Raw genomic sequence first — 21,868 nt, forward strand, 5'->3', positions numbered from 1 at the left:
CAGAACTGAAGTATAAGTTCGACATATTTACTGAATGTTTTGAAATATTCGTTCATAAACACTTAAATTGAAGACAGTTAAACTGAATGTGAAACAGACAGCTTGACTTCCCCCTTCACTTACAATGTAATCACCACCAGAGTTTGAAACACATCTTATACAAATACAATAAATGATTTATTGCCTAACTGAAGGTATAATAGTGTCAGACACTCAATCACACATACCTGCAAAGCATACGCATTTATTTAATTCCTGAGATAATCATTTGATGTACACAATCCAATTCACTGCAGGGGAATTAAATTTGTCGGTCTCATTCCATTTGTAATGTCAGGTTGATAACCAGTCCTTATATGAACTGGAGAAATAAAGAGATACATTTATCATGCATGCCATACCTTATAGCCCCCTTGGGAATTTCACCACCATAATGGGATATACGACCCCCTAGCTTTTATCCCCTACCTTAATCAAAACCTTTGGTTAAAACTCTTTCTTGTTCACATACTAGGTGCAAAGCCCTTAATTGGACAGCACTGAAACTATACACCCAACTATGTTAAGTATTACAAACAGAGATGTTCACATGAAAGAGTGCCACCTGCTGGACCCAACCTTGATGACATTGAAGAGAGATGGACCGGAGTTGCTTGTTGATACGTTAAAATACTTCTCTGTAGGCTATAACAACTCAATAGTCTCCTGAGGATGCCAATTTCTAACCTGAATGATTACACATAACAAGACTTTGCTGCACTCTTTTTTTATTACCTTTATACTGTTTGTACTCATTAATTAAATCATTAAATCATATATCCTGACAAAAAACAAATATGCAGTGAAATCATGGTGGTATATACTCAACATTAATCTCATATGCTTCAGACAAAAGGAGTTTCTACAGTACTGAGGTATTAATATTAATGTAACAAATACATTAATAGGCATTTTTTCAGATGTATTAAATATAACAATTAATACACACACACATGCACTTACACACACTCAGACACACACACATAGGGTGTACATGTAATTTACTTTTGCCATTACTTACATTGTGTTCTATTCATATTATTATTGTCAAATCTAATTTAACGAGTTTTCTTCTTTAAATAAAAAAAAAAACTATCAACAATATTCCAACTATAGAGACACGTCAAGTTATTATGAAATTCATGGAGAAACATGATACAGGAACAGGAATATTATCGAAACCCCTTTTAGAAGAGGGGCTTAAGTGGGGCACACAAGTTAACATTTATGGTCTGAGAAGTCAAGCAAAGTCAAAAGATCAAAAGCATGCGGAAAATGGGTGCAGCCTTCAAACACAAAAGACCCCTTGCTGATCAACAGCACCCCCATCTTCCTTTAAAAGCCGTCCCCTCCCTCTCCAACCCCCCCTTTCTCTGATCGAGGTGCATTGTGGGGAAGAAAGTCGTTGCCATTCGACCTCTGCGGGGCCTGCGCGGACGCAGCGAGAACCCTGAAATTCATTATGCGTTTAAAACCTTTATTTATTTCCGCATAACCTACATACTCTCACCGGTAGGGCCAAAGCGGTGAAAAGAAACGACGACGGTCCATCTCTTTCGGAAAATACATCGCTTGCAATCACATTATTTTTTTTGTCGGAGGGGAATACTGTTGAGAAAGTGAAGATTGTAATATATATTAAGAAAAATGTCCGGTGAGAGAAACCGCAGGTCGTTGGCTTTCCGAGGGGGTGGATTAGCTGGGTTAACGGGTTCCAGCGGTATCGGTGGGGGGAACTGTAACAGCTGGGAGGCCCCGGCCTGTCAAGACCGACATTTTAACGGGAACAGGCCAGATCAAGAGGAGGACAGGGATCTGGGGGCGAAAGGACCGTCGCAGAAGAGAGTGGAGGGCGCTGGGTCTGTCAGCGATAGCACGGAACCCGAGGCGGAGGAAGAAGAAGAGGACCCGGAAGGGGCCAGCTCGGCGGCCGGGGACGGCGACGACCGTGTGGGCTCAGAGGAAGCCGCCGCCGGGGAGGACGGCTCCAGGGAGGGGAGTCGCTGGACAGCAGCGGGGAACGGTCCCAGCAGTAACCCTAACGCCGCCGCCGACAACCGGGAGTCGGGAAGCGGAGCGACGACGGGAAGCCTGGATACTGGATCCAGGAAATCAGGGGTAGAGATGAGACCGCAGACGCTGCTCCAGAAACACTCACTGTTTCATGCTTCGTGGTTACAAGAATTTCCATGGCTCAAATTTTGCCAGGAGACCGGACTCATGTCGTGCTCTTGGTGTCACAACATTGCCACTAAAAACAGCGACGAGCTTGTCAAAGGCAGTCGCAACTACAAACGGGCCTTGCTGCTAAGACATCACCTGTCTTCGGAGCACGGGAGGAATGACCCCACCAAACAGGTAACGTTAGCTCACGTCCATGACGCTTTCTTTCGTTTGGTTACTACTACCTGCGTCCGCATTAATAACAGCTACCTGCCGCACATTTGCACTGAAATATGTCAACGTCTCTGCTTTGTTTGTCACTTATCACGACAGTCTGTACAACTTGTAAAACACAAATAAGGCGATAATAGGCTATTACCTAAGCTTCACAATCCCTTCTCCGGGCTAATTAGCTAGCATCAGCCTGCTGCTAACCTGCGCTAAGGACTAGCTTAGCCCACTAGCCGCTTGTAGCTTTGCTCTGTCGCCGGAGGTAGATGGCCAACCAAGGGACGGGAGTGGAAAACCCCTAGCGAGGCTAATGTCGACTAAGTGAGTTAGGGGAATGGCCAAAACGCGCTCAGCCACTTCTCAGTGGAAGTGACACGAATCTCTCTGATTCACGTATTAAAGGCTGAAGATGTGAGCGTGTAGCCTGCAAAGTGTCAGGTTGGACGCACAGACCTGCTCCAGAGTGACACCTGCTAGCCGCTGTCACACCGGAGGCTGTGTCTCATACTGGGCGATGATGAGTCGCCTGTCACAAGTGTTAAGCCATGGACATGTAATGGACATGAGACGTGTTGTAGAGTTCTTTGATTCATATGTATACTGTACAGCAAAACCCTTATGTTGCATCGGCAGCTGTCTTGATTGCTAGCTTTGCTAGAGGTCACACAATGGCAAGGGCTCGACCCTAGCAGCCTTTGGGGAACCGCACCCCTACCAAACGCACCCACCCCCCTCCTTTGGCCTCTCATGCAGTTCTGCTGGCTCGCAGTCCTGTGACCTCTGGCGCATTTCTTCCTCCTCCTCCACCTCCTCCTCCTCCTCCCTTTGGGTAGCTAAATTAGAGGCATTGTGCTAGAATGACCCCCCAAAATCCATAGATGGTGTCATTTGCAGGGCTGAACAAGAGGAGGAGTAAATCATGTTGCCCGGAGCCTGACAGCTTGCCTGCCCTGTGTGCAATCTTTTGAATAGGCTTGAATGAGGGAAATTGATGTCAGTAAATAGGATGACATGGCATCACCTGACCCTGTCATCCACATATTTCTGGATTAATGGTCCCTAGTGTTCTACCTTTGGGGCATATTTTATGATTAAGGCGCCACCCTGTATACACAAGACTGAAACCATTAGGCCTACTCTTTATTTACTTGGCACATAGAGTTGTAGTCCACGTTTAAGGTTAAGTTATTGACAATCGGTTGTATAGTTTTCAGTATGCTTTTAATTGGAAACAACCAAGCCACCTTTATATTTGGTCATCTCTATCTTTATTGATGTGCATGAGGTCTTTTTATTGGTTCATTATTTTTATTGCAGTGTTGGCAACATCTCAATGGTATTCTTTCAGTTACCCCATAAAAAGGGGGGTGGGGGGGGGCATATTTGCCTGAACGATCAGGCAAGGACATTTCTCCTATTATTATATTAGAAAAAAACTTGCTGTTGCTAACTGTTCCTTGTTCACTGCCATATCCAGTCTCATATCCTGACAATGGTTGGAGCTGTCAGGGGAATTAAGTGCGGGGCGCTATTTGACTCTAATTTGTGAGTGAAGAGGATTGCACTACTACATTTAGTTCCTTCCTTTGTACACGCAATCACTAATCAGAATGACTTAAAGTGATCCGCTAACTTGTACACATCTCTAATTGGTAAGGAGAGCAGTAGGAGTGGATTAGGGGCTTGGTGTGGTTTTTCCCTAGCAACAAGGACCCCAGACACTGTACTGAGAGGTTATCCAGGCCATTTCCACATGAAGGGTAGAGCTAGAGAGATAAAGTACCATTGCTGCACTACTGGAAACAATTTAATTCTGATATGTATTGAATTATTTTTTCCTGGTTTTTGATATCGTGATAAGGGGAATTATGGTGTTACGAGGCAACGTCTTGTTCCATTCACCCATTCCTGACGTTAGTCAGGCCTCTGCTGCATTCGTTAAAGCTAACTCGATTAGCCCTAGCACACCAGGGCAGCTGCGGTAAATGTGGGTCTCCTTGGAGAAGGGGGCTGTTGTCCTTAATTCTCTAGACGCTGCCTTGTGCTCAGATTGTTCCTAACGCTGGTAAAAGGTTAAGATGTGGCAGAAGTATACCATTGGTTCTTTGTCATCAGATGGAGCCTGGATCAGTTTCATTCTCAAGCAACAGTGTTTTTCCTTATGTTTACTTGCTGGTAAAAGGTTATGATGAGGCATAAGTAATCCACTCCCTCACCCATTTTCATACTTAAGCTGCGTGTGAGATGTGGGGCCACTAAACCTGTTATACCCACATTCATTGCCACATCATCAACATATACAGCACCTATTTGACAAATGTAGTTCCCTATACATTGTAACACCCAGAGGTACATTGCATAATTATTGCATGCAGTGAGTTTCAGCTCTTCATAGCCACTCTCCACTCCCTCCTTTTCCTCTCCTTCCCTATTCTCTGGTGTCTTTCTTTTGGTGCTGTCTTCCTGTTGATAGAGGCACCTGCTCATCTGTATCTGACTAATGTAGTGAGGTTAGATAATGTGTGGGCCCAATCTGTTTGACAGTCAAACACATTTGTTCTACCTGCATCACTGTGTTGGCCTGATTGGGGCGTATACCATACAATAACACGAGACTTAACTGACCCCCAGGGAGGAATTTCAAATATGGGGGGGGGGGGTATACAAGTAAATTTCACTCTCATTTTAGTTGAGGTAAACACCGAACTCATTGTAAAAAGCGAGTCTCCCCGCGTTGGAAGGGGACCCACCCATTGCGGCCTGGTGTCTGCCAGATAGATGGGATGTTTATTGGGGGCCACAGGTCAAGGGAATGGGGTGGGGTGGAGCCAGAGGGAGAATTCTTCTTGTTGAATCTATCAGTGACTCTACCCTCCCCTCATCTTTCCCCCCTCTTTGCCTCTTCTGTTGAGGCATTGTTAGGACGCCGGGAGACACTCGGTGCAGCCCTCCCACACCTTGGGCCAAACACACACTACGGTATTGTTCTAACAACTAGGGGACAGACGGGTTGGGTGAGGAGAGGAGAGGAGGATTGAGGGAAGGATACAGTAGATATGGGGAGTTAGGAAAAGACCAGTGGAAATGGCCTCAGGGCTGGGCTGGTCAGGGGATTGGATTGAGGTGGGTGGGTGTAGATTAGAGAGAGGATGGAGGCAAACGTGTGTGTAAATGGTAAACAAAAACTGGCTCCAGTGGGTCATTATGTTGCATGGGGACAGTGCTGTATCACATGATCTGTTAGAGGTGTGTCTGAGTGTTTGGCATGGCTCTGCTTGGCCTTGGGGCTTTGTGGTTTGTTTGGGTTTGTGGTTTATTTTTGTGGAAGGGCTCCATTCTCCAAGATGTAGCATATCTTGACTGCGTATAGTCAGTGCATCGGTAAGCTTGAATTTATGACCATCTTGTTTTGTTTAATCCACCTGTAAATCAATTCTTATTGGACATTCACAAAAGATTTGAAGCGCCTATGTTTGACCTAGATCAAAGGATTCTTCTTCTCCGGCACCCTCCTCCTTGGACTCGCTTTCACTCTCTCTCTCTCTTTCATTCTTCCACCCCTACCATCTCGGGCTCAGATGAGGAAAAGAAAACCCAAAAAACCCTAGCCACGTCACGGCTGGGGTAGGTTGATATTGTCCCCACATTCTCTGTTGGCCCAGGCTGGTTTTGCCTCCAGCATCTGCTATGCAGGGTTGGTCTGCTGGGTTCTGTAGCTCCCAGTTCACACGTGGCACATCTGGAGAAAGGATGATGCTGCTGATGAGGCCAGTATGGAGCAACTTATCCAGTACCAGGCTGTCCTAGCCTGATTCCAATAAGTATGCACACACACACACACACACACACACACACACACACACACACACACACACACACACACACACACACACACACACACACACACACAACACACACACACACACACACACACACACACACACACACACACACACACACACACACACACACACACACAGAACTCGTATCAGAAGTGCCAGGCCAAGTCTTACCTCTCTGGCCTGTTGCCTTGCTATGTATAATAGATAAAAGCTGTGGGGAGTCATGGGGTTTTGGGGGTGGGAAGGATGGTTCGTTGAAATGATTTTTTAAAAAAAGGGTCTCGCCTACAAAAACCCTGCTAGTAGTCTGGGAATGCTTGTTTATTTATGGGATTTCTAAGGCATTGGCTTTTTACTGTTTTAACCCTCACCATCTCCTGACTGTATGATTGAAAGGCATTTATGCTGCAAAATTCGTCAAATGAGGGGAGTAGTAGACAAAAACAATGCTGCAATAACTGTGTGTGACCACTGGCAATCTAACTTAAAAGCATATCTAACTCGTCTTGTTGTGATAGCACTCGTGCTCTTCGCTACACCACACCAATATATTCCATCAAAGTACTCAACAAGACCACCACTGCCCCTCCAGAGGCTTTGATGTGTATATCATGGAATAATTTTCGTCTCCCTCTCCTCATCCTCTTTGCCTCACCCACATACACCATGGCTCCTTTCTATGCTTGCGAAGTGGGAGCCGCTGTGTAATAAGAGTGAGTGCTGAGCCCTTTCTCAAAGGCCCACAGTGAGTGGACAATGAGCCTCGGGCAGAACACGGGCCATTGTCAGGGCTAAAATGGGGTGACCCATCTCCCTCTCTCCACTGCGCTCACTTTTTTGTCCCCCTCTGCTCCACATTTTCTCCTCCGCCCTTTTTCTCGAGGCTCAAGGTTTCGCTCTCTCAATCTCTGCTTCATGCTCTCACTTGTTTTCTTTGTGTCTGCATTAGCAGGCTTTTCTCTTTTTATGCTCCAGCCATTTCACATCGTCTCACTTATTTCTATCATCTCTATATCTCCCTTTTTCTCTCCATCACAACTCCTCACTTTAGCTCTTGTCTGTCATTTTCTGTCCCTCTATCCTCCTTTTTTTTAATTTCTTCTAGCCAGGAAAGCACACCCACTTTCGCCCTCTCCATCCCCTTCCCTCATTCAGCCTTTCATTTCATCCCATCTCTGCCCCTCCAGCTGTGGCAGAGGATGATAAGCCCCCCTATACTATACTGTGTGCCCAGGCTGCCCTGGACAAGAGCTGCAGTGTGGAGGGAGTAGGGGTGGGGGCTGGGTGGGGACCTCAGAGAAATGGATTTAATCTGAATTACTCGAGCTGAAACCCCAGCTGTGTGTATGTGTAGGCAGCTTGGTTTCTGTGTGTGTGTGTGTGTGTGTGTGTGTGGAAGAGATGGTGGTGAGTGGGGGCAAAAATGCAGGGCTCGAGCGATGTGAATTATTCTGGATTAGGACATCTGCTGTGCAATTCTAAAATGAGCTAGAGATGTATGCTGCTACATGTGTGTGTGCTCCGAGGAAACACTACAATATAGACATCTGCACGTACCGGTTATCTCTATTGGGCTGTGTGTTTTGTTTCGGAGCATGGATACATTTACCTTTTAACCTAAACTATCTGGGTTATATGCAATAAGTTGTGTAGCTGGTTTAAGCATATGTATGCACTTGTGTGTGTGTGTGTGTGTATACTCCTCTCTCCTCTGCTCCGTACCAGGCTGGCCCTTTGCCCTGCAGTGGGGGAGCAGGGGAGGGGGAGTGGGGCTGTTACAGGGTAGTTCTTTGCTCCTGCCAGTTCCCCTCCCAGCCCACAGTCAGGTTGCACGCTCAGTCTGGACACTTGTCAGTCCTCCTCCAGGCCTGACTGTGGCCCACTTTACATCTAGTTTACAAGCTGATCTGAATTTTTACAGGATGGAAGCTCGGCGGCGTGTGCGAGAGATCTTGCAAAACTACTTTACAATTTGGCGATGGAAGGAATGACATCACCAGATCGGTGTGTTTTAATTATGAAAAGTAGCCGGCTGTCTTTGTCGTGATGACACCGTCAGCCAAGAATTTCAGGAGTTGTTATGAATTAGGGGTTTGATTTTGCTCCTGGTTTCCTTCAGAGGTAATAAAAGCATCAAATATTTCCCAACATATACAAAAAGCCACTGTGGGGAATCCTGATGGACAGTGGTTTTCAGTGTATGTCTCTTAGATGTGTTGTCTCTGGTTTGAATCTTTTATGTTTTTGATTGTACTGTCCTACATATCTGAACAAATGCAGTTGTAAAGTGAGGTAGAGGTTTCTTCAGTGCAACACAAACGGATGGCATATTTTTAAACTGAAAGTATGAGGTTTCATTGGCAGCCCCGGTGAAAGGTTTTTGTCAAGTCTTGTCTTTTTTTTAGATGTTTTCCCGCAGTCATACAAGCAGTAGTTGGTCAGAAGTAGAGATGCTAGTTTCTCCACCTGTTGGATCATAGCCACAGGACACATTTTCCTTTTTCTTAAACAGGTGTCACTGTTATTTTAAACATTCGATTCAGTGAAAACGTTTACCCCACTATCACCAGAGCTGTGCCATCTGAGCCTACAGTTACAGGATGCAGCAAGTCTGGACATGTTCTCCAGTGTTGTCGAAATGCATTCAGGAAAATGTCAGAAATCATAAAGTGGGTGTGTGAGGGGGTGGATGTACATGTAAGTGAGCCACCCCATGAAAAAATGTACAGCAAATACACCTTCATGAAAAGCAGGGAACACTGCAGCCTAAAGTATTTGTAATGGTGCAAGATGTGAGGTGGATTTCTTCTACTGAATAATGATCAAATACTCTGCCATAACATGTTTAATTACAGTCCTTCAGGTTTTATAGAATTATTATCTTGCCTAATGTTACACTTTCTGTGTTTAGTAGTTTAAAAAAGAAATTCATTACAGCGCTATGTAAAACTACCCAGTCTAAAAGTAATACACCTTTCATTGCCTCTTTCCCACCTTCCCCATAACAGAAGCCTGTTAAACCTGTTTCACCCCCAGGGCAGGTGCGTTGGTGTGACACTAGGAACCCCGTATACAATTGTATTCATGCTTGCTTTTGCAAATTACCTGTTTCGGAATACAAGCCCTATGCAGTAATTTTCTCTTCTTTTTTTTTCTCCCCTCTCTTTTACCAAAAGGAGATGACGAGGCCCTCCGACAACGCCAGCCCCTCCACTAACTGCTCAGAGGAAGATTACCGCAGCAAGCCCAACGAGAACTCCTACTGTTACCAGCTTCTCCAGGAGTTGGACAAGCAACGCAAAAGTGGCATCCTCTGTGACGTCAACATCGTCGTCTCGGGCCAGGTGTTCCGTGCACACAAGAACATCCTGGTGGCGGGCAGCCGCTACTTCAAAACCCTCTACTGTCTGACCAAGAGCGAGGCCCAGGACCAGGCCACAGTCACGCACCTGGATGTCGCTGCTGTGCAGGGCTTCTCAGTTATCCTCGACTTTCTCTACTCCGGGAATCTGCTGCTTACAAGCCAAAATGCCATTGAGGTGATGTCAGTCGCTAGTTACCTCCAGATGACAGAAGTTGTACAGTCGTGTAGGGCTTTTATAAAAGATGCTCTCAATATTAGCATCAAGCAGGAGGCTCCAGATTCAGTGGTGGTAGACTACAACAAGAGGCAGATGGTGGCCAAAGAGGGACAGAGAAGGCTGGACCGGAAGCCAAGCAACTTCTGGGCCACGAGCATCCTGTCGAAGCTGTCAATCAAGGCCAGCAACAACCAAGGAAAAGACGCAATGGAAGAAGAAGATGAGAGCGGGAGGGTGAAGGAGGAAACCAGTGATATCGAGGTGACGGTGGTCAGGAACGAGGGCTGTGCCCTGGTGACCCCTGGATCCTCTGGTAGCTGGGCCCAAAACAACGAGAACTCCTCTGATTCAGCAGAGACCAATGAAACGCGGGAGTCGGGCTGCCAGGCGCAGGTCTTCGTCTGGAACGAGCCTGCCACAGGTGGCGCCGCAGCAGCACCCGCAGCAATAAAACGAGAGGCACCGGATGCTGCAGCCGGGAGCGGGCGGAGGAAAAAACAGACCACGACACGGCGTTTCGTCTACAACTTCCCACCAGAGCCTGAAGAGGGATTCGATGAGGGGATGTTCGTCCAGCCCTCAGCCTCCTACCCCAGAGAGGACTTCTCCTCCCTCTCTGAAAACGCAGGTAAGACACACATCCGAACCTTAAAGACACCTCACACTGATCCCACTTCCAGGTTCTCACCTATAGAAAGAGGAAAAAGAGACCGTCTATGGTAGAGAGAAGCACATAGGATTATTGTGACATATCAAGATTTCACATAAATATGAACACTGTTCTACAGTGTATAAAACGTAATACAGACAGTCAGCTTTACATGTTGAAGTAGCCTAGAATACATGACATTTAACAACATACTCAGGGTCAAAGAGCAGTCTCATTAAAAGACAAGGTGGATGTCTTTCATAATATCTAATCCTTAACCTAAAGAATCACATAACTGTAAGAAGTGCAATGATACAAATTATCATTATAACCTTTTTTTTTTTTTTTTCACCTCCCTTTGGTGAAATTGGGTTCCCCTGCTCAGCCCACTCTCTAAATATCTGCACAGTGGAAACTGATTTACAACTACTGCACGTAGTAGACGATAACCAGTCACAGAGCATCAGTAGATCTGTCTGCCTTAGGCCGCACTCCTTTATTGGCATCACTTTAACCTCTGAATCATTAAACTACTGTCACATTCAAGAACTAGGTTATGCTCACACAAAGTCTGCAACGTTGCATCAAATAAAAGTTCAAGTATCCTCTTCATTTAATATAATATTTGATAATAAATTGAATAAAATAATACATAAAAATAAATAGAATATAATTTAAAAATAATTTCACTGTTGTGACTTTTTTGTCCAATTTATACAAATTATCTGTGATCATTTTAGGATGTATCCAAAAATGTCACAACTATGATGCAGAAGCTAAGCTGCCGCCTGCAGGGGGAAACACTCACTGGTTGTCGCAATCAAATTATTGATCACAGCACAAAAAGTATAGATTTTAAGCTTTCAATTAACCACCTGCTGTTACATGTAACAGCAGGGACATTTGCTTATCAAGCTTTTAACCTGCCTCACTTAGACGACAAGTGAGTCCCTCCACTAATCACTAGAGCAGGCGGGGCTTTCAAATACTACACCCACCTGGAGCCCTCAGCACAGAGATGTGTTACCACGCTGCTGCTGAGACTCGCTTTAAAGAAAAGATGAGACATTATGTAACTTAAAATGATAAATAAATAAATAGATCAAGAGTTGAAGAGAAAATTTAAAAAAATACAGAATGAAAATTGTAGTTTGTCCCACCTTGCATCAACTTAGAATAGACTCTATGGCACTGAGTCCCCTCTAGCTCTTTATTTGGCTTTCACTCACTCTTATTTGATAAAACTTTTATTCTGTCTCTTTGATACGTTTCTCTTTCTATCTCTTAATCTATCCTTCGCTCCATCCATCCTAACCACATACAGTACACCGCGCTCTTTGTAATCTCTTCTCTCAGCTTCAGCCTTCTCCTTCTGTTGGCCCCATTAAGCATGGCACTCCATGTTACCATAATGATATGACATATTAAGTGGAGTGGTATGGATTGGGGGTGGTGTGCCTAGAAAAAGAGAGAGAGAACTACATTTTGTGTGTGTGCGTAAGCGTGTGTGCGAGAGAATGAAGCCCTCCCTAATGCAGGATAATGAGAAAAGCAGGGGAAACATTTCTCCCCCAGGCCTCCCTAAATGTGCTTCAATGCTCTTAGTGCCTCCAGCTCCTCCTAGGGCTCTTTTTAATGTGTGCACCAAGTGATTCTGGGTGTTGTAATAGCCTGGAGAGGCGCTCACTTAAAAGAGTTTGTCTGCATGTGTGCTAACTCTCCAACTCCCCTTCATGTGTCTTCGTTGTTTAGCTCCATGTCTCTACCACCTGTCCAAATAAAGATATGGTCGAGACTCTTGAGTGTATTGTTAGTCACAGTAAAAAGGTTTGAAAGCAGCTGTTTACCCCTGAATTATAACAACAGTCCATTTATCCTAAACAATACAATTCATTCATACACTATATATAACAGTTTAAATATAGTTTTGTGAATATTAAGTCTCTGAAAGGGGTTGAAGTAATAAAGATTTGTCTATGTAGACTGGCTCACCTAAAATAGCTTTCTCCCAGTCTTGACAGCCAATCACTTATTGTTGTATTCACTATCACTGCTAGTCTGACTGTAGCTGCTGTGCGCTCTATTGTCCAACATGTGGGAGAGGTGGTGTCCAGAGAATTTGAGGCCGAAATGTGTAACAAATTATCCTGGTGCTCTTTGAAGTCGGGGTGAGAGGATGGCCTTTTACCCATTTCTTCAGCTTGTATGTAGATATAAACAAGTGGCCTATTTTTAAATGAAAATGTTCAAACAAAAGAAGGTTGATCTCTGTGACAGATTATTAGCAGTGTCATACTGTACACAGCGTTTTCAGTTCCCATTGTAGGAAGAGTGTCTTAACGTTTTCTTAGTTCCCTTCAGGGGAATTGTTCCCCATAGGGCTTCCTGAAGATGATGGTGACTTTTAGTGGAGGCAGTGGTGTTGTTGCATCAATACATACGATTTACTACTCTATTTATTGTTATAATGGAGAAGATGAAAGATGAAAATAAAAATGGTTTGTTTCTTAGTGGCATGTGTAAAGTTGAAAACATAAAAACCACATGGATGCCGTGTACACGAGATGATCCAGTACCATTTATGGACAGAAAGACATTTGTTGTCAGTTTCAGTTTATGTTGGTGCTTCCCCACAATCCCTCCCTGCTGTCGAGGCTTCATTAGTCTTGTATTGCATACAATGCTCATTTGTTTTGACTTGCTCTGGGTGTGTGCGTGTCACATGATGTCAAAAATGTTAGTTGCACTTTTCAAAGCAAAATTGATAATGTGTATGTCTGCTGTGGGTTATTAGATTATCCTATAACGTTGTTAATATACGCAGAGGACACTTGGGAGGTTCTAATATTTTGCATGTGGCCACTTCTAGGCTCCCAAAACACATCTTTTGGAGATGAGATGGGCTCTAAAATGGACAACCTCCTCCTTGCACTATTGGTTTTCATTTGCTTGCATATTTCACTTTGAGCCAAGAGCAGTTGTCCCAGTTTCTCAAGGCGATGTCACGTTTGGCTTTAATTTTGCCTCAGTTTGATCTGTATGGTCATGCTCCAATGGTGCTGCTCCTCTAGCTGTATTACTTTCACATTATGTGCTCATTTTAAAATCTTTAAAAGCAGTTATTCAATCTATAATGTGCAGGGCTTCAACTAACAATTATTGCCTGCACTGGTTCATCTGCTGATTGTGTTACTGATAATAAATGAAGTCTTTAAAATGCCAGAAAACAGCCAATCTAAAAAGTCTGTATGGTTTTGTTAAACCATCAGCCCCAAAGCCAATAGATATTTAGTTATAACAAATGCAACCATGAAATGTGAATACATTTTATTTCTAGGAAATGCTGTGTAATAATCTAATTTTGTTGTTTGAATCTTGAATTAATCCAATAATTGTTAACAATTTAAAGAGCTGTAACATAATAGTTAAAATAACATAAATCTTGAAAACAGCTGATCCTTTTTTTTTTTCTTCTTTTTTTTTTTTAAGTCGTGGTTAGCTCATTTTAAAATGGATTACCACTTGTAATTTCACGACTGGTGATTTACTAAAAAAAGAAGAAAATGGTGACGAATATAACTGCAGAGGTAGCTGGTGTTGGCAGTAGACGTTTCACAGAGTCGCAGGATGGCTAGTGTTGTGGAAAATTAGAATAGTTGAAAGTGAAGGGTGGTTTCAAGCCTGCAAGTGCTTTGCCACAGCCGTCTCCTCTTACCACTCGGAGCCCACAACCAGCACTCACTCGCGGCTCATGGATTCTTGAGTCTTCTCCAAACAACACTGTTGGATTGTGTAAAGGGTGGGTGCTGCACGCAGAGCAGGTGAAATGCATTTGCATACGCACCAGTCTGTTAAAGCGTGCGCACAAACACACACCTACGCATAATAACCCCCCACCCCCACAATCCCTGCGAGGTGCAAAGCCGCCAGGGGCAGTCCCCTCTCTCCTTAATCCACTCTAATGCACCGGGGCTGTCCTCACTATTCCAAATATTGACCCAGGGAGAATAGACACACACTCACACACTCTAAGGGGCGTGTCTTTAATGGACTCTTAGCGCTGATGCTGGAAGAACCGGACACACACACACACACACACACACACGCACGCAAACACAGGTGCTCGTATACAAAAGCTGAGCGTAAGCTGAGCCAGTGTGAGGGCTCAACTCTGTCTTTCTCTAATTAACCCCTCCCTCCCCGCGAGAGCCCTGGTTACACTGTCGGGTTGTTGCTCTGGCCTCACGATCACACTGCTTTACATATAGTAGAGACCTGTGTTTGTGTGTGTTTGCGTTTGCCTTTGTTGTTAACTGAAACTTCCATTGTTTCATTTGGGAGGAGGGGGGTTTTAGTTGTGTACTCAAGGCGTTGTGAGGTGTGCAACCCCCAGACTCTCAACCACCTCTCATCTCTCTTTCTCCCTCTCATTTCTCTTGCCCCCTCCCCCCTTTCCCAGAGCTGGCCAATCAGATCCAGTATAGCATCATCCAAGACTTACAGCAAGGAGAGTCCTGGGAGAATGGTAAGACGCCGTACTCTCTCGACTACCACAAAAAAAAAAAAAAAAAAAAAGAAATCACAGGCTAATTCTGTGAAACTTTCAGTGAAAATTTACACCCTAATAACAGAGGACTCATGTTCATCAGCATTTAAATCTCTAGGACTGCATGAGCCTTTTACACAAAGTAACGATCTGTGCAATCCCCACAACAGTCTGTTTACAGGTCAGCTCGGAAACAAGTCCGATTTATTTCTGTCAGTCAGCCAAATTCACACATCATCTCAAATGTGTGAAACTACATCAGAGTCTCTGAGCATGTCTAGAGCATGTCCGCCTTTTTAAAGTGAAGTGAAACAAAATATAAAAAGACTTTACATGTGGTGTCAGACACCATTTTCCCGTAACGAAGTGACGTTTAGTGTAGTCGGCACTTCCTGTTAGTATAAGATAAGAAACTATATGTATCACTACACAAACCATGTACTAAGGCTATCGGTTATGTATACAGTACATATTATGTTTATTCGGTATGTACTATAGAACTGGAACACACTGCTGTACTCGTGTTTTGCTGGTACAGGATTTATGATGGCAGCTCTTCCTTTTTAGATTGAAAGACATAGGAAACCAGGCAACAGGATTTAATTACACACAAATTGAAATAGTTTGTGAAGCTGTAGGACAGGACGGGCATGGGGGGAAAAAAAAGATTTCACTTCCTGTAGACAAAAGCTTCACTACAACTTGTAGCGTAGTTAATTGAATGATCATGTAAGTATCCAAAATTGAATTAGTTCCTAAAAGGACCATGGACATGATAAAGTGGGCATACACAATGGGTGGATAGAGAGAGAGTGCTACCTCTGCTGTGTCTGTCAGCCAGCTCTTAGCGGATCCCCTCACCCCCCAACACACACACACACACACAAATGACCAGTGTGAGGACAACAAGATGCCCATGTTTTCTGACTTAAGTTTTAGTAGTTTAATGTGTACCTGTCCAAGGTGCAGTACTTATGGTCTGCTCTGTATATATGTATAGGTGACAGTGAAATTTGAGTAGACACCCCCTACAAATGCACACACGCGCGCACAAGCACACACACACACAACACAGTGAATACACAGGTGACCTGCTTCTCATCAACCCTCCTCCCTCCTCCCCCTAGCAACCTCCCCTGACAACTCCTCTGTTGTGCGCTGCCTGGTTCAAACAAAAGGCCCGGCCCTGTTACCCCACTCTCTCTCTCCACAGTTAAGACCAGCTCTCTGTTTGGAGCCTTTTCAAAATCAATAGATTGCTTATTTATTTTTTTGAAGCCCAGCTGCCCTCTGTTGCTTGTTAGCATTTCCCAAGGGGAATAATGAAGACGGTGCATGTGTGAGGACATCTTGATTTCTTCCTTTTACACACATGTTGATGCCACCACCGCTTGTTGTACAGAGGGGGGTTGAGCAAATCGTTGCACTGTGCACAGCTCTGAAATGAGATGCAGTTCAGCCTTTTAAAAACTAAATCATTATGAAACTCTGCTGAGACTAATTAGACAGTGGAAGGGGACCCTAGCTGAGTAAGTGGTCCTACCATGTGACCCATGTCATGCTTGCTTTAAGAGAACGTGGCCATATGTGACCCAGACCACCTCAATGTGATCTGAGTGATTGGATCTCAAATGCGTCCTCAATGCATCTGGGGCGCATTCACACCATCACTTAGAGCTGCCCACTTGTGATTAGATCAGATACGAGGGATGTTAATGCCCATCTGATCAGAGCCTATGAGGCTGAGTCATTAGATCATTAGTTGTAGCTCTTAAATGGCAGAAAGTAGTTCAGATGTGATCTCAGCCTCCAAATTGACAACGATCTTACACCAGCATTTTGTGCGTTATTATGTTTATGCAATGCTGCGATAGATCCAGGTCGCTGCTTTAAATTCACTGCTTTCACTTTTCTAACATTGCCATGGTGAGACCCCCGACATAATTTAAATTGAGCTGCAGAAAAGCAGCAGTTACTTAGCAACGGTGACAGAACAGGACTGTGAAGATTGCACGGCCTCCGCTGTAATCAGTTGCATTTCTGCAGTTTAACAAATTTCACCGAATGAGCTTTCTGTGATGCATCAAAGTTTGTGTGGATTGTGTTCTCTGTAATGGTGACCGCATCCTCACGCAGTGATTTGATAAACAGGATATTGGTTCCTGACACACCCCCCTTTCTCATCCGAAGATCTATAGATGTAAATGTGGCTTTTACGATAATTGACTTGTGCCATTTCAAATTCAGTAATAAGTTGAATCGGATTAAAACTTCAGACGAAGAGCAAACTGCAGTTGTTTTTGTTTTTTGAAGATGTAAATGCAAATATTCTGAAAAATGACGCTTGCTCTTGCTGACCTTTGGCTGCATCCTTTATATTTGTGTTTTTATCTGTCTCTTTCCAGGCGAGTCCTCACACCTAGCCCTCAATAAGCTCAAGTGCCCCCACTGTAACTACATCGCCAAGCACCGCCGCACGCTCAAGAGGCACCTGATCATCCACTCGGGCGTGCGCTCCTTCAGCTGCGACATCTGTGGCAAGCTGTTCACCCGCCGCGAGCACGTAAAGAGACATTCCCTGGTGAGTCCGCATATGTACTCTTACAACACCATGTGATGTTGTGTCTTGTATTAAGCGCTGCAGTGATCCGGCCACCTTCACTTCGTTACACTTCACCTCCCTCGTGTTTGTCTGGTAGGTTTGGCTCAAGGGAGAGAATCTAATATATTTTTTAATAGCAGTAGTTTCTGGCAGTGTTTTTATCTCATTCTAATGCAGGGAGTATTTTAGGGTCTCTCACAAAGTGGTACAAAACGACAGGATTTGTGAGGCTGCCCCACATTACTTGTGTTTAAGAATAAGAAGGCTTAGTAAATCATTGCTCTGGCAGCACACTCGGAAAGAACAAACTAAATACTAATGTAATCTGAATTGTTTTATTGAGCCAAAGTCAACTCTACTACCGTCAAATTGAGCTTAATGGAACAAAAGCTTTTTCTTTCATACCCAAGTTCCCTTTGTAGAAGTAAAAACGAGTGCAATTATTCTTTATTAATTTACAAATGAGTAGTTTGACATCTTGCAGAATAGACGTATTTTCTTTCTTGCTTAGAGTTGGATAAGAGGATTGATACCAAAATAAATGGTAAATGTACAGCTACTGCAAGCTTCCTAAAACTGAGCCTGCAAGTGTCATATCGACAAATCCTAACGTGATCCACCCCCATCTCCTCGTCCCCCCCGCCCCCCTCTCTCCCCATCCCTCTTACAGGTGCACAAGAAGGACAAAAAGTACAAGTGCATGGTGTGCAAGAAGATCTTCATGCTGGCTGCCAGCGTTGGTATCCGCCACGGCTCGAGGCGCTACGGTGTGTGTGCGGACTGCGCCGACTCGCACCAGGCCACTCAGGAGGGCCTGGAGGGCATGGAGTTTCCCCGCGACGAAGACTTCGAGGGCGAGGAAGGGGAGGACCTGGAGGGGGAGGAGCCTACCGACAACGACCAATCAAATTGGGGTGAGGGCAACGCTGGTGCTGCCCCGGAAAAGGACTAAGAATTTTAACAAGCTTGAGAAACAAAATAAAAGTTGATGTTTAATATATATGTATACAAAAACTAGCTGGTAAACAATCAACTCCAAAGTGCTATCAAACCTTGAGGTTACTTAATTGTGCAAGTCAATGGTAAAGAGATGGATTTAAAAAAAAAAAGCTTTGGTAGAGTGGGAACTCTAGAAGATGTACAGATTTTATTATTGTTAAAAATGTGTCCAACTCTGGGCCGTGAGCCCACAAGAGAAAGATTCTAACGACAAATAATATGATAAATCAGGTTTTTGGTGATGTATTTTTATTTCCTGTTTTTCGGGGGGGGAGTTGGGCAGGGTGATGATGTAGTTTTTGAGTTGGGGGTTGGCCAATCATCTAAAAGAAAAAAAAAGAAATGTTAATTATTTAATTTATGAAGAGAGGTTATTATGGTCTTATCAAGATGCTATAATTTTTATTTCTGTTTTGTTTTTTGTCTGCAGCAGGCGCAGTAATGGCTGTTGCTTTCTGCTCAATCTGAGAGAATATTGCTTGATGCTTGTAGAAGTACACAGAAGAAGAGCGTTATTGCCGACAAGAAGATTTTTAACTTGCTCTGTAGATCTTGTTTAGATGCGCTAAATATTATATTATTCTTTTCTTTTCTTTTTTTTCTTTCCCTGCACAAATCTTGGAACCAAAAAATCTGTTTTGTGACTCTAATGTATCACAGCCATATTTATGATTAATTTAAGAGGGTTGTGATATTATACCAAACAGACCGCACACCAAGATTTAGCAGGAAACAAAAACTACTGAATACGCTTAAAAAAGAGAAAAGACAACGTGAGGTTTTTTGTTAAGCGGGAGAAAAGATAAAAAAGATTAATTAAAAAAAAAAAAAAAAGCGAAAGTACAAGGGGAAATGTTATTGCTAGCTTTATACAAATCACGGCGTCACAGTAACACTTTATTACTATTAAAGAAAAGCATCTGACTTTCACTTAAAGCTTGAATTTTGCCAAATGACGAAACGTTTGGTGCTGTAATGCTTGTTGCAAAATACTGGACCTACAGGCTATATATGATGTTTATAATCATAAAGCTTAAACTGACTCAGTTATACATATGTAATCAGCTTAAACTATAGAACACTGTTGTGCTACGGCGACTATCAGGTATGCTTTGCCATTGTTTTTAAGCTTTTTATTTTATTTAATGCACACACACTCATACACACACATACCATTTTTGTAGAACTACCGGCAGTACTTGTAATTGACGTTTTGAGGACCTAAGTGGACATCAATACCTTTATACGTTTGTTTATATTTGGTACTGAGTTATATAGTAAATACAGTATATATATTTTGAATCACTTGAACGTCGGTTGTGAGGGAGAAGTGTGCAGAAAATCATGATGTGTGATGTTTAAACTCTGAAAGAACTCCATTTTTCATGTGTAAAAGGTATAAAAAATGTCATCTGTTTAATTTGATGTAAGTTTGTTTTTATTATTTAGGTCTGCCAGGTAGAAAAACACTTTGTTCCACAAAAAGTGAAGCTCTATGGCGCCTCATAGACATGCACTTACTTTTGCGTTCATGAAAATAATTTTCTTTTTGTTCGTTTTTTCTTGCTTCCCCAAAAGCGGGTCTGAATGGAACTATATTAAAACTGTTGTGTCTTTCTTCCAATGCGCAACTTTTTTATTAGACTTTTTTTTGTTTTGTTTTGTTATTTAATATTATATATTGACTCCAAAATGCAATCAAGACTGTTAATTTCTATTTGTCCAACCAAAATTGTTGTTTTTAATTATTGTTGAAATATAATGTATGAGAAAAGCCAGGTGAAAACTTGCTTAGTGTAGAAAATCCTTGCTTGTGTCTGTAATTGTTGAGATTTTTAAATGTTTTTATGCTACAGAATCATTCACTTTACCCTAGATACATATTGTTTAATTTTCCTTTCCACAGATGTTTCCTTTCTCTTTTTTTGTTTTTTCATTAAGCACATATTTTCTAAAGAAACACGGATTGTTTGCGGGTTAAAACCTTGGAACAGCAGTATCTGTTCATATGCAGTGGAGCATACAGTATATACTGAAATGCTAATGATACAGACGATGTGTGACTTCTCTTTACTCTCAGTGGAAGAAGATATATTTTAAGTCATAGAGATATTCATCCTCCTCGTGTCACTTTTACCTTCAAATCACTGTGGGTGGGGTTGTATTACGGATATATATATATACATATATGTATATATATGTGGAGAATATATGAGATAAATATATATATATATATATATATGAAGAATATATTATTTAACTAGTGGATTTACTTAATGGAACACACAGTCAGCTACAAACCTCCAGATGTGATGGTTTATTTCCGTGAACTTACACCTTCCGCTCTTCGCTCTCTCTCTTTCTCTCTCTGTTCACGTTGTGTGCTTGTTCATCACACCATCCTGTTGTCTTGTTTGTTCTTTTGATACTATTTACCATCCTACTGATTTTACTGTAATGAATGAAACTCAAAAACTATGATGTATCATTTTAGATTTTATGCTGTATTTGTTATATGGACAAAAGAAAAAAAAACACGAAAAAGAAGCAAAAACACTACAGATGTAAAGCAGAGGTTTTTTTTCCCCAGCTGTATTTTTTTACGCTGTTGCAGAAGGTTGTATTTTTCAATTTCTCTCGAACTTTAACAGTGATGCAAAACTCGGGCCGCGCCTCAGTGCCCTCCGAACACAAAGCAAATTCAGGTTACTCTTTTTACGTTTTTATCAAAGGTTTTCAAAGATGGAACTACATTCTCCTCTTTTCTCTCTGAATTGTACTACTGTTCCTCTCTATACTACATTTTAAGAATAAAACTTTGATATTGCTTTAACCGTTTTGTGTGCTCATTTTCCTGTAGTGAGAGACCTCTGCTCCTCTGATGCTGAACAATCCAACTGTTATTGAACCGTGTGAACCAAATGAACAAAGATAAAAAAGAATATTCAAGAGCCTGAGCTTTAAAAGAGATGGACCTCAGACTATGAACCAGATGGTGCACAAGATAATTCTAAGGGGTTGTGAGAGGATTAATGGTGATGATTGAACATTGATTTGGGCCTGTAACAGTTACTTTCAATGAAAATGTGTCTCTTTCGGAGCTAGTATTAATTTAACTATATAATAAGGTGTCACCAGATAAAAAGGGTGGGAGATTGTTGGAAATGCATTATTTAACTTAACAAACTCATCCTATTTTTTTAATTAAAATCTCCA

General features: G+C 42.8%; 1 protein-coding gene across 2 annotated transcripts; it reads left to right on the top strand.

Moving 5' to 3' along the window:
• The first annotated feature begins 1,420 nt into the window (after positions 1 to 1,420).
• Positions 1,421 to 21,485, top strand: zbtb10 (zinc finger and BTB domain containing 10). 2 transcript variants are annotated; one of them, XM_085791592.1, is made up of 5 exons: positions 1,426 to 2,397; positions 9,452 to 10,484; positions 14,965 to 15,030; positions 17,457 to 17,632; positions 18,324 to 21,485. In XM_085791592.1, exons 1-5 carry the CDS (start codon positions 1,687 to 1,689, stop codon positions 18,603 to 18,605), a joined length of 2,268 nt encoding a protein of 755 aa, XP_085647718.1. In that variant the 5' UTR covers positions 1,426 to 1,686; the 3' UTR covers positions 18,606 to 21,485. The 2 variants fall into 2 exon arrangements, with proteins under 2 accessions (XP_085647719.1, XP_085647718.1); XM_085791593.1 differs by lacking the exon at positions 14,965 to 15,030 and having other exon boundaries at positions 1,421 to 2,397.
• The last annotated feature ends 383 nt before the right edge of the window (positions 21,486 to 21,868 follow it).

Source organism: Trachurus japonicus, chromosome 11, assembly GCF_045865225.1.
Source record: "Trachurus japonicus isolate A0001 chromosome 11, Traja_1.0".
NCBI classification, from domain to species: domain Eukaryota; kingdom Metazoa; phylum Chordata; class Actinopteri; order Carangiformes; family Carangidae; genus Trachurus; species Trachurus japonicus.

Excerpts from the sequence above, each read along its gene's own strand:
- zbtb10 (XM_085791592.1), top strand. The coding sequence starts at position 1,687 with ATGTCCGGTGAGAGAAACCGCAGGTCGTTGGCTTTCCGAGGGGGTGGA. Across the intron at positions 10,485-14,964 it reads CTCCCTCTCTGAAAACGCAG|AGCTGGCCAATCAGATCCAG; the intron begins GTAAGACACACA and ends CCCCTTTCCCAG. Across the intron at positions 17,633-18,323 it reads ACGTAAAGAGACATTCCCTG|GTGCACAAGAAGGACAAAAA; the intron begins GTGAGTCCGCAT and ends TCCCTCTTACAG.